We start from the raw sequence: 14,063 nt of genomic DNA, 5'->3' as shown, positions 1-14,063 counted from the left end.
TGATTGAAGCTGACATAAGTTTTGTTCTGGATGAGGAGACACTTACTGTGAGTGCTTCTACCTCTGTGAACTAAACAACTTTGTTCTCATGCTGAGGAAACACATGTTTGCAAAACTGTGGATTTTGGTTAGTTCCCTTTCAAACGGAGCCATAAATGCTGTTTGTAGTGGCAGCAGGGGGATATAAAGGGCTTCTGGGTAAAACTGAGACTGCGACAGCCTCAGATGTGGCTTGTGTTTGATATCAGCTTAATGACTGAATTTTCCTCCTCATTTTAGAACCTAAATAGAGAAAGAATGATTGAGATATGAAAACTGAAGCAGTGTTGCTGCTGGTTAGGCTGTCATTATGTGTGCTAGCCCCAGTCCGTTTGAGCTGTTTCAACTCACTGTGAATAAACTGGAAATCAGATATATTTGCTTGCACAAGCAGAACCACAACCTCCTACGTTTTTCTTGTGAGACCTCTCCACCCCTCTGCATGGTGTGACCCTCCTTTTTCCTGCTCACTGGCCATCACACCAACACTTAAGGGTACGAGCCCCCCAACCTGCCTGTGAGAAATAGATCCTTGCTACACTTTCCATCCCTCCACTCCTCCACGCCCACGGCCCCCTGAAAATGAGAAACAGGAACAGCTGAATACAATTAGGGGTAACTGGCTTTAAAATTCCTCCGTTTCCCTGAACACGATAATCTTGGAAGGATGAGGAGAGAGGAGGGAACATGGTGACAGGAAAGCATCAATCTGGGTGATAGTTACTCATGCACTTTTGGCACGTGTGTGAAGAGTTAAGGTACTTCTGACATTTACAGAAAACAATCCTGGAATAGCTCTTTAGGGTGTTCCTTTCTATGCATGGGTATTAAATCAGAAGATAAATACTCCTGTAGCTCTAGGATGTTATCACTGAAAGCAGTATATAACCGTAAGACAAACTGAGAGATATCCAAATAAGTCTAAATTTTCCACTATGAGGGCTTTTCTTATCTTTAAAAAGCAACAGATGTGTTTCCTTTGTCCTCCCCTCATACTGCACAGTATCACCAGCTAAAGCATGTTTTTGTTGGACACAAGCTCCAGAGAGAGAAAGAGGGGTGTCTAAAAAGACTCAGATGGAGGACAATACCTCCTACTGAAAATCTGTGTTTTCTTGATGTTGTTAAGCTAGAGAGTAGGATGCAAAACACTTCTAATGTTTCAGTAGAAGTGGGAACAAGACAAATTTAAAGGATCTTGGGATGCCTGTTTTAAAATGTTCTATATGTTTCATATTTGATTATTTTTTCACTTTTACACAAATAGTATTGAAAAAATCAATACAAAGCATGCTGAAACATTAGGAGAAGCTCTAAACCCTGAAAAAAATCTTTAAAATATTAGTGTGGTTGGTTCCACCTTGATGTGGACTTAAGCCCTTGTTGTAAAGGAAGTCCCACCCCTTCTCAACTTTGATTGGCCGGTGATGAAGAAGTGAGACTGATGGAGAAGTGGTGCTCCAGACGAAAATTAAAGTGTTCCAAAGGATTAATTATTTTCAACAGAGAGCGCTCTGAGCATAAAACACAGCTGACGTGGAAAGGGAAAACGTCTTGTATTGAAAACAGACACTGGATTAAAAAACCTTTTAAGTTGACACAGGCTAACACTTTATTTACTACTAAACATTAAAAATCATATTTTTTCTCTTACTTCCCATCATCAGTGTGATATCTCTTTCCCTTAGCTAACTTTCGAAGAGTGTGATATTATAACCCAAGAAAAAAACTTCTGTAGGGCTGTCTGTGCTCTGTGCCTGAAGATGAGATGCAGCTGCCTGTCAGCTCTGTGTAAGTGGGCGAGAGAGGGGAGAGAAAGGGGGACCGAGGGGAGCCAGATGGACAGGCAGCCGAGCAGGATGCTGTATCCACTTAATGCTCTTCGTTAAAGCTCATATGAGTCAAATAAGAACCTTTAAGTAGCGCTTTAAAGACGCAGTGACCTGAGGGAACATGAAGCGGACACACTACTTAAGAAGCAACGACTCAGTTCAAAAGTATGAACGATGAACGATGAGTCAGCCAATAAATGACCACTACACAGTGATTCAGACACTGCTATGATTTAAAATAACAAGTAATAACTTCAAGTGTAACATGATAAGTCGGATGAGTGATTTCATTCAGATCTGAAGAACATAAATTTCTCTTTAGCTCTGAGAGTCTGATGAGTAAACATTTGTGTGTGCTGCCATCAGTGGATAAATCACAAGAGGACAGACTGGGTTCAACGGGCTTTAAAACTCTCTGCTAAACTGATACATATCCACACATATGAGCTGAATCAGACTCCTGGCATGTTTTCTGCATGGTCATAATGTGAAGCACATTTTCTCTGGCATGCAGAGAGGCTGGAGAGCCAGGAAACAGCTGATGACTAAGGATTAGGTTTGCAGGCCAGGGGGAAAAGAGCGGACTGTGATGTGCTGCATCAGTGTTAGGGAGAAGAGCTCTGCTGCTGTGCATACCAGCAGCCTGACGCACGGGGAGAGAAAGCCCCTCCGATCAGAGGAGGAATAAAACTTTACTATACTTTACTGACCCACTCTGTAGAGCAAAAACATGCCAGAGTTTATTCATACGGCAGAGAAACATTCAGCAAATAAATCCAGCTGTTATAAAACTATGGTATGAATGTTGTTTTGTTGAATGCTGTCAAAGTATGACATGCATGCAATTTTCCATAGGCTCCCTGTAACAACAGCACAAGACAATGTCTGGACCAAAATATCCACAGAGCCAAAGAGGATCAAAGACTTCAAAAGGAAACTCCTCACTACAGATCACTACAGAGGAGGAGAGCAGCCGACACAAAACACATGCCAACAGAGTTTTGATGACAACTTGTGCTTATTCAGGTGCCCTCATATCAAGGAGGTCATCTGTATTTACAAGATGAATGTGACGTTAACTAACTGTACATCCTCACAACCCAGACACAGCCTCATACAAAAAGGAAGTGGGAAGGCTTTCAGGTGCAAAACATATGGCAGGACTAGAGAGTAAAGGCATGCATGCCATATGTGTATTGGCCATGAAATAGCTCACATTGCACAAATGTAACTAAGTCCAGGTACTAAAAGCTTCTCCTGTGATGAATGCGAGGAGATGATTCAACCGGTTGTTAGTGTCTGCTCGGCTCTGTGTTCCTCAGACTCCACTGAATCACAGCTTTGTGGGAGATTTACATTCGTAAAGAGGCGGCTGAAGTTTGAAACTAAGTATACAGAAAAAGAGGAATTTCCAGTAACAGAAGATGCTGGTGACAGTGACTGATGCAAACTTTGATATCACTCCAAAGCCGCAGCTTATCAATGACCACCGCTATGAAGACTGATTGTCTTGAGGTCATTCACAGGGGAGGAAAGTGAGTGATGGTTTAGCTCTTAGGACTGTCGGTTCACCCAGGGTGACTGAGGAGGGCTGAATAAACAGCTCTTTAGCAGTGAAGCACAAAGTAGGGCACACACAAACAGCTTGTTCTAAAAAGCCAGTGTGTGTGTGAGAGACCCTGGGATACCTTGTCAAACGTATTCTTCTCTTAGCGAGAAGACAAACATTGTTAAAGTTGCACAGCGTAAAGAGAGAAAAGGTGTCTATGTACAGAGATGCAAGCCATCAACTTGTTGCCGTTTGAACAGGCTGCCCACTCTCTTTCACATTGTAATTCCTGTTGTGTACACATTCAAGTATGCAGGTTACAATTACCACCAACAGAGGCATTATCATTAGCTAGCAACAGCACCTGAGAAACAAAACAGTCTGGGGTGTTAAAAACAGACATTTCTGAATCACTTGGTGTTAAATCAGATCAAGTTTAAGATGGAAAAACAATGGGTGATGAAAGGATGAGGTGCATCTGTTCTGAGACAGACAACTATGAAATCAAATCTGTCACAGAGGGCTTCACATGCGGGCAAAGTGAATTTTAACTGCTTTGTTTGATAAATCTCTGCAGCTAAAAGCTGCCAAACAGACATGACAGAGACCGTGACAGAAACCGTGACAGAGAATAAAGACTCCTCACCTTCACAGCGATCCTGCGAGCCAAACGACTCTTCCTGCTCTGTCCGAGCAGCCGGTCTCCTGCTTCTGAAACCGGAGGACAGATTTCCAGCTGCTCGTCTCTACAGGGACTGCTGCTTCAGATGTAAGGATCCCTCAGATGTTCAGAGACTGAGGTTAATCTCTGCTGTCCCCGGGGTCCACTGGAGGAGGTACCGCTCTGAGCCAGGCTGTTTGTTTAGTCAAATCACAGCACCACGGGGGTCTCCTCTCCTCTCCCTCTCACACTCTGAAGAGAAAAGTCTGCCCACCGCTCTTAAAGACTGCTAGAGTGTAAAAAGAAGTGCAGACATGCGCACACACACACACACACACATGCTCACTACTTTCCTGACACATTCACACAGAGGAGAGAGAGTCAGTGGTCTGGTCCTGCTGAAGCTGGAGTAAGAGTGAGTTGGATAAAGAGAGGGCGGAGGGGAAGGCGAGGGGAGCAAATAGCAATAGATGGGAGAGAACAGACAGAGGGAGGGAACTTCAAAACACAGATCAGAATTCAGCTTGTTATCCCTCGGAGGCAGCTGAGAGGTCCTGAGCAGGAGTGATTTGTTTATGAATGGAGAGGTGGAATGAGACTGTCTCTACTGGCAACAGCAATCTGGACCGCATCTAACCCTTCCACAAAACAACAAACACAAAAAGAGGGAAAAAAGAGTGAGAGGTCTGAGCGGAGAAAAAAAACAGCTTTGGCTGTGCTCACAGTGGCCTGCTTTGGAAACAAACACGGAAGTCTCAGTTTCTTGGGGAAAATAACTCCACTTACATAAGCTGTGGTGTCAGGTGTAAAAGAGGTTAAACACACTGAAGCAGGAGCATTTTTTTTCTTACATCCTTTGTCTCATTTTCTGTCTTTTTTAAATTTTTCTTCCTTCTTTTCATTTATCCTACGCTCGACACCTCCCCCTGTCCTCCTCATCCCCTTCTGTCTGTTCTCTCAGCTCTGTCAGACACACTCTTTCAAGCACACCATGCAAATACGTCTGTTTCCACAGGGGCTTGGCTCCCTAATTTTGTCCTTTCCCAGGATATGGTTTGAAATTCATAACACAACACCGCAGCTGACGAAGGCCTTTTCTTTTCAACAAGAGGCCGGGGCAGTCAGAGAAGGGGGGAGAGGGTAATTGGACAGTAACCATGTTCTCCTCTAATTGTTAGGGTAAATCCAAAAGCTGTGCTGGCAGTAATTAGAGAGCCAGTGTAGCCCCGCTTATTAGAGAGGAGGGGAACAACACCACACAGGACTGTCCCACCTTTACTTCAGTCTATTTCCATCTTTGTAATTTACACCTTCTTGCAGTAAATCTGCCCTCAGTCAATTTAATTCAGCCCATAAATGTTGCCTTTTATGTTCTTTCAATGTTAGTTTCAACATGATTGGTTACAGTGGAGAAATAAGACCCATTTTTCATATACATGTTCCTGACCACAAGAAAATCCTTTATCAGGTCAAGATAAGACAAAGTTTTGAAGCACTCTGCAGTAAAGTTTTAGCTGCAATGTGTGTGCTTTCAGATAGATTAAATGAAAAGTTTATTTTCTCTTCTTAAATTATAAGTGTAGATTGGAGCATGTTGTTTTCTGTGTTCTATTTTTTCCTCCACCAATGAGATTATGTTTTTGAAAGAGTTTGTCTGTTTGTTTGTCTGTGAACAACAAAAAATCAAAAAGTGAACAACAGATCTTGATGAAATTTTCAGGAAATTTTCCAAATGGGATAAGGAGGAAGTGATTTAATTTTGGAGGTGATCCGAATCACCATCTGGATCCATGATTTTTTTAAAGGATTTTTTGCAAAAAGAATACAAGACAAGGTCACCATCATTTGTGACAGATGTAAAAGTATGATCCAGATCCTTGCAATTTTTTGGATACTAAGATCCAGAAAATGAAACATGTACTGGTTCAGCATAATTTTCAACATTTTCAGGTAACAAATTGTTGTTCAAACCTACAACTAACATTGAATTGTATATGGAGGTCTGCGCTTTCCAAGTGCTTTTCTAGTAATTCATACAGTTTGACAAAGCAGCAGATCACTCAAGAAGCTGGATTTACATCACCCTGCCCAAACTCCAGCCTATCAGAACAACTGAAGTGTGGTTTCCCTCACAGCTGATCTGAGTGTTGCCATAGCTGGAGTACAACTAGTACCTACTTTGTATGCCTGTCCTGTGTTCAAGTATTGCTGGATTTTCCACAAAAGCTACAACTTATCACACTGTGGAAGCAGCAGGGGCCCCTGAAGGCCCCAAGGGAGAGGGAGGTGGGGGCTACGTTCAGGAAACACTTGAGCAAGAGTCTGGATGTAGAGCTGAACTCAAGACACCTCTGATAGATGAAGACTGATGAGAACATAAATGGACTGATCTGAAACCAGGCCCACTATCAATACAGGATATAATACTAAGAGGATCCTCAACACATCCAGATGCAATTTGGCCCAAACCTAAAAAAGTAGGACATTCTGACTACTAAATAAAAGTACTGCAAAACGAAGAAAAACATTTGGAGGGCGTCATTACGCAAACAAAATTCTATCATTTTGGACATAAACTAAATATTATGGATGTTTTGGCTTGATCTCATTCCTCCCTCTGCCTTTATTTCCTGTCAGATCTCCTAAAAGACACAGGGAGCTTCTTTTTGTGGTTTTCATATGCTGGATAAAAATGCTCTAGAAGGAAGTATGTGTATTGTCAATCATTACCAGCACGCTGGAGGAGTCCTGTTCGATGAAATACTGCCACATTCTTTTTTCCTGCACCTTAATGATTCTGATTTCTTTTTGGTAAACATACACTTCCACACAGGAACAGAAGTGGGTTAGTATACACAACGCCTCACGCTCTGATCGAAGTAAACAAAAACAAACAAAGATCGTGACTTGAACTATTTAACTTGTGGTTTCATGATTTGGCTGTTCAATTCATTATGACATCACGCCAAATAATGCACTTGCTGATTTGCAGTCTTTTTGTGGACTTAATGAAGTTTGAGTAGAAAGCTGCCCGTGGAAAATTAAAGCTCTGGGTGTGTCTCAGCACTTATGGCAGCTCTCTTTCTAACACATGTTAACTTTTAGAATTTGCAAAAAAGGCAACAACCCTCTGATTAGCACCCCCAATGAACTTGAGCATGTGGAAACTACGGTGTACGACTAAGAGCACAGATACTAAAGATTTATACAGCCTGTTTTTTTATTCATATTTTTTTCTCCAGTTGCATTGTTCAAAGCACAACGTTTTACATTGTATAAACTTGAAGAAGTTTATCAAATCTGTATTCAGACCTTAAATGTTTAAAAGTATCATAAACTGGATAACAAGCTGTTTACAGTACTTATCAAGTATTGGTGTTTTACTCTCCTGTAAGACTTTTCTCTCCATTAACACAAATGACCAGCTTTATGTTAACAGCTGAGCCGTTACAGCCAATAATGACGTTTCTGTGAAAGATACCAACATGAATCTTTGATGAATGTTTGTTAGAGGAAGATGCAGACGGACTCATGGACAACCAGTGAGATGCACACAGATTTACAGCAGCATATTCTGAGTGAATAAAGCAGGTTAGAATTATTACACAATCTTTCATTCATGTTTTTGTATCTCTGAAGGCCAGCAGCCCTAAATGACCTGCTTTATTTCATGGACTTGCTGCCCTCTTGTGGTTGTTTCAAGAAGGAATGAAGAGCCACAAAACAGCAAGTTCCCATAAATTGACTTGATGGTTTGACTGTTAATCGTTGTATTGGCCACATACTTGTACAAGACTGCGCTTATTGACTGCTACAGCATCACCACAGACCGCAACCATCAGCTCTTTTGTGCCAAAGTGTCAGTTTCTTCACTTTCTTTTCAGTTCATAAAAGTGATGTAAAATAAAACGTATACCAATGAGGGCAAAAGTTCCACATCAATCTTAATGTCAGAGGAAAAATTAAAAATGGCTGTTTCTTTAAGACAAAAGTCTATCAGTGAAAGCACAACATATTTTTTGCTCAGGTGGGGCTGTGTTCAGAACTGGACTCTTGACCTCATTCATTTTGCAATATGCTTATGAATACTTTCACCTTTCATTTTGCTAATATTGCTTCTCTGCTTTATGTAATGGTTGGATTATCATATCAACATGGCAAACTTCCACCTTACTCTGATCTATGAGCTGGAAGTCAGTCTTACATTGGTACGTGCACACGCGCACACTAACGTCTCTCGCGTGTATCTCATGATGGCCTTATCAAAATGATCCACCAAGTTGGGTTGTGTGCACTAGGGTCAATGCCCGCAAGTCGCCAAGACGAGCAGGCAGTTGGGTCTCAGGTGAAACATGACGTCATGCTGATACTTTTGAACTCCTGAGCAGTAAATCCATAAAGGTGTGTAGTCTTACTGCTCAGGTAGCCAGGTAGTAATAAGCCTGCACCTTAAACCTGAGTGAAATCAGAGAGGGAGAGCCTGCTAGTAATAAACACGGAGGCCTAACATGATTCTGACGGTTTGATTCACCGAGATTTACCTGAGAGTCACCCCTACCTCTGGGACGAGGAAGCCGGAATGTACTCCAACTCACAGGCAGCCAGACTCCCGGCTCAGACACTGTCACTGAACAGTCAGTACATCCCGCCTGCGTATGACTTCCCCGGATACCATCACGTACCGGGAGTCGGTGACTCTTCGGCAAGTGCCTGGAACTCCGTCTACGCTCCCCGAGAGGATTATCCGTACAGCTTCCCGGGGTCAAGCCCCAACGCCGGCCAGGTCAGCTTCTCCTCGCCGGAGCTCAGCGGCACGCCTACCCCCGCTGGAGGGGGGTCGTTCAACCCTTACAACTTCATTTCGGGACAGGACCCCTTCAGTTCCAGAAGGAGACCCCTAGAGTCTGTTAGAGCGCCCGTCTCAGGTGGGGAATACTGATCAGTTCATCAGCTAACGAGTAGCACTAGGGCTAAATAAAACTAAGAGTGGCTTATGGCAATAATTTCAAAGCTTTGAACACATTAAGTTCAGATGACTCGTTTTTTCTTCCTAGCATCTTTTTCAAAGCACAAACTAAAAACTCAGAAAGCAAGATTAAAGAATACAAAACTATAAAACTTTAAAATCCCAAACACCCTATAAAAATTTTATGTCACATGACATTGCAGGGCATGTTGAATTTTTGAGTCGATGGGTAATGATCTCAGATCAGCATTGACTTGCAACTCTTTGATGCAACATGAAGTACTGGCAATTTCTACTAATCTGATATTATTAAATTGCATCTGGAATAAATATCAGCTATTTCATCATGTGAAATTAAATCAGTATGGTGATAGCATAGAGTGTAAGTTAAACACAGTGCCACTTCAAGCATTTGGCCCTTTGGAGGAAAAAAAACATAGCTGGTGTTAGGACAGATTAAATAGATGATTGAGCACACTTGATTTGTTTTTTGTTTTTTTGCTTGAAGGTAATATCGCAAATTAAGGTACATTAATTTTTAAATAGAGTCATAGTCTATAGAAAAGCCATGGTGTCTGATTAAATGTGCTCAAACAAGCATGCGAGTCCTGGCAGTTTCGTGACAAACTATGCCCCAGAATGGTTGTGGTTTCTTAGATGAGAGATAAAGAAAAAAAAAACATATTAGTAACAGGAACCATTTCATCACACACAGCTGAAGTTGAAATGACTGCTCACACACATTCATCAAGCTTTAGCCTCTCCCTTCCGCCAGCATGGTGTGAGATGTCAATGCAAAGCTAACAGTGGAGGCCGTGAAGTCTGGAGAAATGTCGCTCCCCACCCTCTCTGTCCACTGGGTGGGTACTAAAGGGTGACAGGCTAGATAACACAGGGACTACAGGAAGTCTACAGGAGTCAAACTCAGTGTGATCCAAAGGAGAACACTTGGTTTACCCATGACAGTCTGTGTTGGTGTCTGTGTGGTGGGTTGCCTAAATCAATGCTGTCACATGGGCAAGATTTCAGATCAATACTTATGACTCATCCTTTCCTCAGAGTGTGTGTGAGCGTACATGTCAGTGAATAACTGTGCAAACACTACGCACAGTGATAAGGAGGACCACTGATGCAATGTAGGGGGAAGTCTTTACACTAGTTATAGTTAGTGTGATTAATAGAGTTGATGAGGCTTTGAGTGGCGCCTGAACTTGAATGTGGCACCGGACTCAAAATTAGTCATATGTTTGACCACAGCTCTCAATTCAACAAAGTCACTGACATCATGCCCACTGCTTGTTTGTGTTACAGGCTGATATGGCGACAAAAAATATATTGGAACAGATGACACAACTCTTCTCTTAAGTCAGCCTATGGACTATTAATGTTTTAATGTGTAATTTGCATTAATCAGGGTATTTTTGTGTGACTCAGGGGGAAAGACTCGCACGAAAGACAAATACAGGGTGGTGTACAGTGATCAACAGCGCATGGAGCTGGAAAAAGAGTTTCAGCATAACCGCTACATCACCATGAGGAGGAAGAGCGAGCTGTCGATGGCACTGAGCCTCTCTGAGAGACAGGTGAGCCCCGAGGCAAATTAAAGTTGGAGTTAAAAAAATAAATAAATTCAAGAAAGAAGGGATTATGATGCAGTCAAACAGCTGAAAAGTAAAGGCACTTCTAAAAGAACACTGAAAAAATCAACCCCAATTTAGTGGGTCATTTTAAACATTTGTTTGATGACTTTTAGAGTTTAGAAAAAGTTGAGTTTTAGGTGTGAAAATCTGACAAAACAAAACAAAAATTAAAAACCCCTTGAAACATCATTTAAACATGTAACACAACCCCAGGCTTGAATAATGTAAATCAAAGAGCTTTCTTTTGAACGTTATTTTGAACAAATAGAGCAGAACGAGGCTTTTTCTTCCTTATTGATCTATCCTCTGGCTGAATGTTTTCAAAAGTAAGAAGAAGGATCTATTTTGTAATCATACTCTTTATCATAGGAGCGAAAAATAGTTAAAAAAAAACACATGGGTATTAGTTGATAAAGTTTTTGAGCTGCATTTCTGTTATCACTATGTTTGAAGAAACAGCTTTGGTCACCTCATGCTTAGTTTATTCCAGAAAAGCTCAGAAAGTTCTTCACAAGTCCATTTTGTGGTAAGAGGTACCAAAGAAACTGCAGATCCCTCAAAACACAAACCATTGTGTTGTCACATTGACAAACAAAACAGCTTGCATTAGTGGTGTGTTGACACTAACCTCAATCGTTTCACACCATGAGTGTGCACATTTAGTTTGTCGAGGCAACAGTTAAGTGCCAACCAGTGCTTCAGGGAAAGATGAAAACTACATCAGGGTGAGAGAGAATAACTAAAGCCGATACATTGTTGTTTGTGGTCCACTGGCAACCACAAACTTGATGAGAGATAATGCCAAGATGGGTACACTGTGGTCTTAAAGGGATGGACATGGTCAGCAATAATACTTAGGTAGACTGTGGCATTGAAACCATGCTCAATTGGTACTAACAAGCCCAATGTGAGCCAAGAGAATATCCTCCACACCATAACACCACCACCAGCCTGAATCGTCGATACAAAGCAGGATGGATCCATGCTTTCATGTTGTTGACCCCAAATTCTGACCCTACCATCTGAATGTGGCAGCAGAAATCCAGACTCATCAGACCAGACAATGTTTTTTCAATCCTCTTTTGTCCAGTTTTGGTGAGCCTGTGCGAATTGTAGCCTCAGTTTCTTGTTCTTAGCTGACAGGAGTGGAACCCAGTGTGGTCTTCTGCTGCTGTAGCCCATCTGTCTCAATGTTTGACGTGTTACGCGTTCAGAGATGCTCTTCTGCATAGCTCGGTATAATGAGTGGTTATTTGAGTGACTGTTGTCTTTCTATCAGCTGGAACCAGTCTGGCCATTTTCCTCTGACCTCTGGCATCAACAAAGCATTTTGGACCACAGAACTGTCGCTCACTGGATATTTTCGTTTTTTGGGACCATTCTCTGTAAACCCCAGAGATGGTTGTGCGTGAAAATCCCAGTAGATCAGCAGTTTCTGTAATACTCAGACCAGCCCGTCTGGCACCAACAACCATGCCACATTCAGAGTCACTTAAATCACCTTTCTTCTCCATACTGATGCTCGGTTTGAACTGCTGCAGATCGTCTTGACCATGTCTACATGCCTAAATGCATTGAGTTGCTGCCATGTGATTGGCTGATTAGAAATTTGCCCTAAAGTGCAGTTGGACAGGTGTGCTTAATAAAAGGCCAGTGAGTGTACATATACACATACATATAAGGATATTTGATTGCTATCTGATGTTTGGATGTTTCAGGTGAAGATCTGGTTTCAGAACAGACGTGCCAAAGAGAGGAAAATAAACAGGAAGAAGCTGCAGCACTCCCAGCAGGCTTCTACCACAACATCCACCCCACCTGTGCTGGATGGACCCTCTGACACCAACATCCCCCTCAGCCCCAGCAGCAACATTTTATCTGACACAGTACCAGAGGAATACTAACATTTGACTTGGAGGACTGATACTGTGAAATTTGTACATAGTATGTGTTGAGTTGTTTTTTTGTTTGTTTTTTTTTAAAGCACACCATAGAACGAATGTGGACATTTCACACCAAAATGTTGATGAACCTCCTGCTTTTGAGAATAACACACACTACATATCGTTTGCACTAACTAATCATCCTGACTGCACACTAGCAGAGAAGGGGTTTTTGATGTGTTGTTATGGATCTTTATCAGAACTGAGACACTGATTTTAAGGACGCAGAATCACTGGATAACTTGTCTTGTTTCCCTGGAGAAATTTTGTTTTTGTCACTCACACAAACACAAATTCTGTTTATTTTTCTCATTTTGAAAATTGCAATTCAAATTTCACAGTCTCTGTATTTGTTGTGGCTTGTAAGAAGAATACTTTCATACAAGAAAATCAACTGAGCATTGGCAGAACAAACTGTTAATAATTCAGATTTTCACAACATTAACATTCAGTAAACACCCTGCTAATTATTATTATTTGGCAAAGTATTGTTTTTCTATTGTACAAATTACCAGGAAATAGAAAAGGAGTTACTTGTAAGGAAGGACAGTGGGAGATGTTAGATTTGCTGTAAGAGTTTAAAATCCCCTTGATGTTAATTATGTTGAATAATGGTTCTTTATATTGATGAAAGTTTATCTCAACAAAGTCTAAACTGCTAAGACTCAGATAAGAGAGAGGAAGGCAGCTATTTTTGGTGAAGCACAAGGCTTGAATGCTGAGAAATGTTAAAAACAGGAAGAAGAAATAGTTGGTCTTTGACATGAATACTAAAATGGAATCAGTTTGCATTGACCTCTAAACAGCCACAGTCCTTATACCTTTGAGAGCACACAGTTTACATCATCTTATCTCTCCTCTTTGGTCTTTGGCACTGAAAGTTTCTGATGTTACAGAGAAAATGTTGTTCACACTTTCATGTTGTTGGTGATTGTGGCTCAAAGAAGAGGAAGGAAAGAAGCAAATGTGTAATCAGTGTGAAATCGCCTTGACCAGCAACAGCTGAGGACTGCAGTAAACACTCCATTAAAAAATAAATCACCTTACCACAAACAATCTTTTGCTGCCTGTGTTTTATCAGTTGTTTCGAGCAATGAAATGAATTTAAATTTCTCTTTGAAAACTCATCAATTTAAATGTGTTTTTGTGTAGCTGAAGTTGGTCGGTTAGCAGCACATTATACAAAAAGCCTGCTCTATGTAAAGGTTTATGGATTGTGTTTTTATTTTCTGTTCATCAGCACTTACTGTACCACATTCACCAGCTGCGGTGAGTAAACATGCTTCAGCTGTCTGCACCAAAACCACATGAAACCGTTTCATAGAGAAAGCGTTTTGATAAAAGCATGTTGCTGAAGAAGGAGCCGGGGTATTGACATTAACATGCCCTCACAATTACTTTACAAATTGGTTGATTTGGCTGAAATATGACCT

The 14,063-nt window shown here is 41.4% G+C and overlaps 2 protein-coding genes across 3 annotated transcripts in view; one reads left to right on the top strand and one right to left on the bottom strand.

Annotated features, from left to right (window-relative positions):
• pdgfrb (platelet-derived growth factor receptor, beta polypeptide) overlaps positions 1-8,793 on the bottom strand; it is a 32,976-nt gene extending 24,183 nt beyond the window's left edge. For both annotated transcript variants that reach the window (XM_074673884.1, XM_074673885.1), the window contains exons 1-2: positions 8,640-8,793; positions 4,067-4,434 (exon numbers count right to left, since the gene is read on the bottom strand). The gene's annotated coding sequence lies outside the window, so the exon portion shown is untranslated. The remainder of the gene's footprint in view (positions 1-4,066; positions 4,435-8,639) is intronic.
• cdx1a (caudal type homeobox 1a) lies at positions 8,661-13,675 on the top strand. The gene is made up of 3 exons (XM_074673886.1): positions 8,661-9,006; positions 10,482-10,630; positions 12,406-13,675. Exons 1-3 carry the CDS (start codon positions 8,661-8,663, stop codon positions 12,589-12,591), a joined length of 681 nt encoding a protein of 226 aa, XP_074529987.1. The 3' UTR covers positions 12,592-13,675.
• Positions 13,676-14,063: the final 388 nt, after the last annotated feature.

The sequence above is a fragment of the Halichoeres trimaculatus genome, unplaced genomic scaffold (assembly GCF_033239565.1).
Source record: "Halichoeres trimaculatus isolate MK-OKI-2021-1 unplaced genomic scaffold, fHalTri1.1 fHalTri1_scaffold_7, whole genome shotgun sequence".
Classification (NCBI taxonomy): Eukaryota; Metazoa; Chordata; class Actinopteri; order Labriformes; family Labridae; genus Halichoeres; species Halichoeres trimaculatus.
This window is presented reverse-complemented; position numbering and strand designations above follow the sequence as displayed.

What these genes read in the sequence shown, in the direction of transcription:
- cdx1a (XM_074673886.1), top strand. Translation starts at nt 8,661, where the DNA reads ATGTACTCCAACTCACAGGCAGCCAGACTCCCGGCTCAGACACTGTCA. An exon ending in TGTTAGAGCGCCCGTCTCAG is followed by an intron (nt 9,007 to 10,481) that starts GTGGGGAATACT and finishes TGTGTGACTCAG; the next exon opens with GGGGAAAGACTCGCACGAAA. An exon ending in TGAGCCTCTCTGAGAGACAG is followed by an intron (nt 10,631 to 12,405) that starts GTGAGCCCCGAG and finishes TGGATGTTTCAG; the next exon opens with GTGAAGATCTGGTTTCAGAA.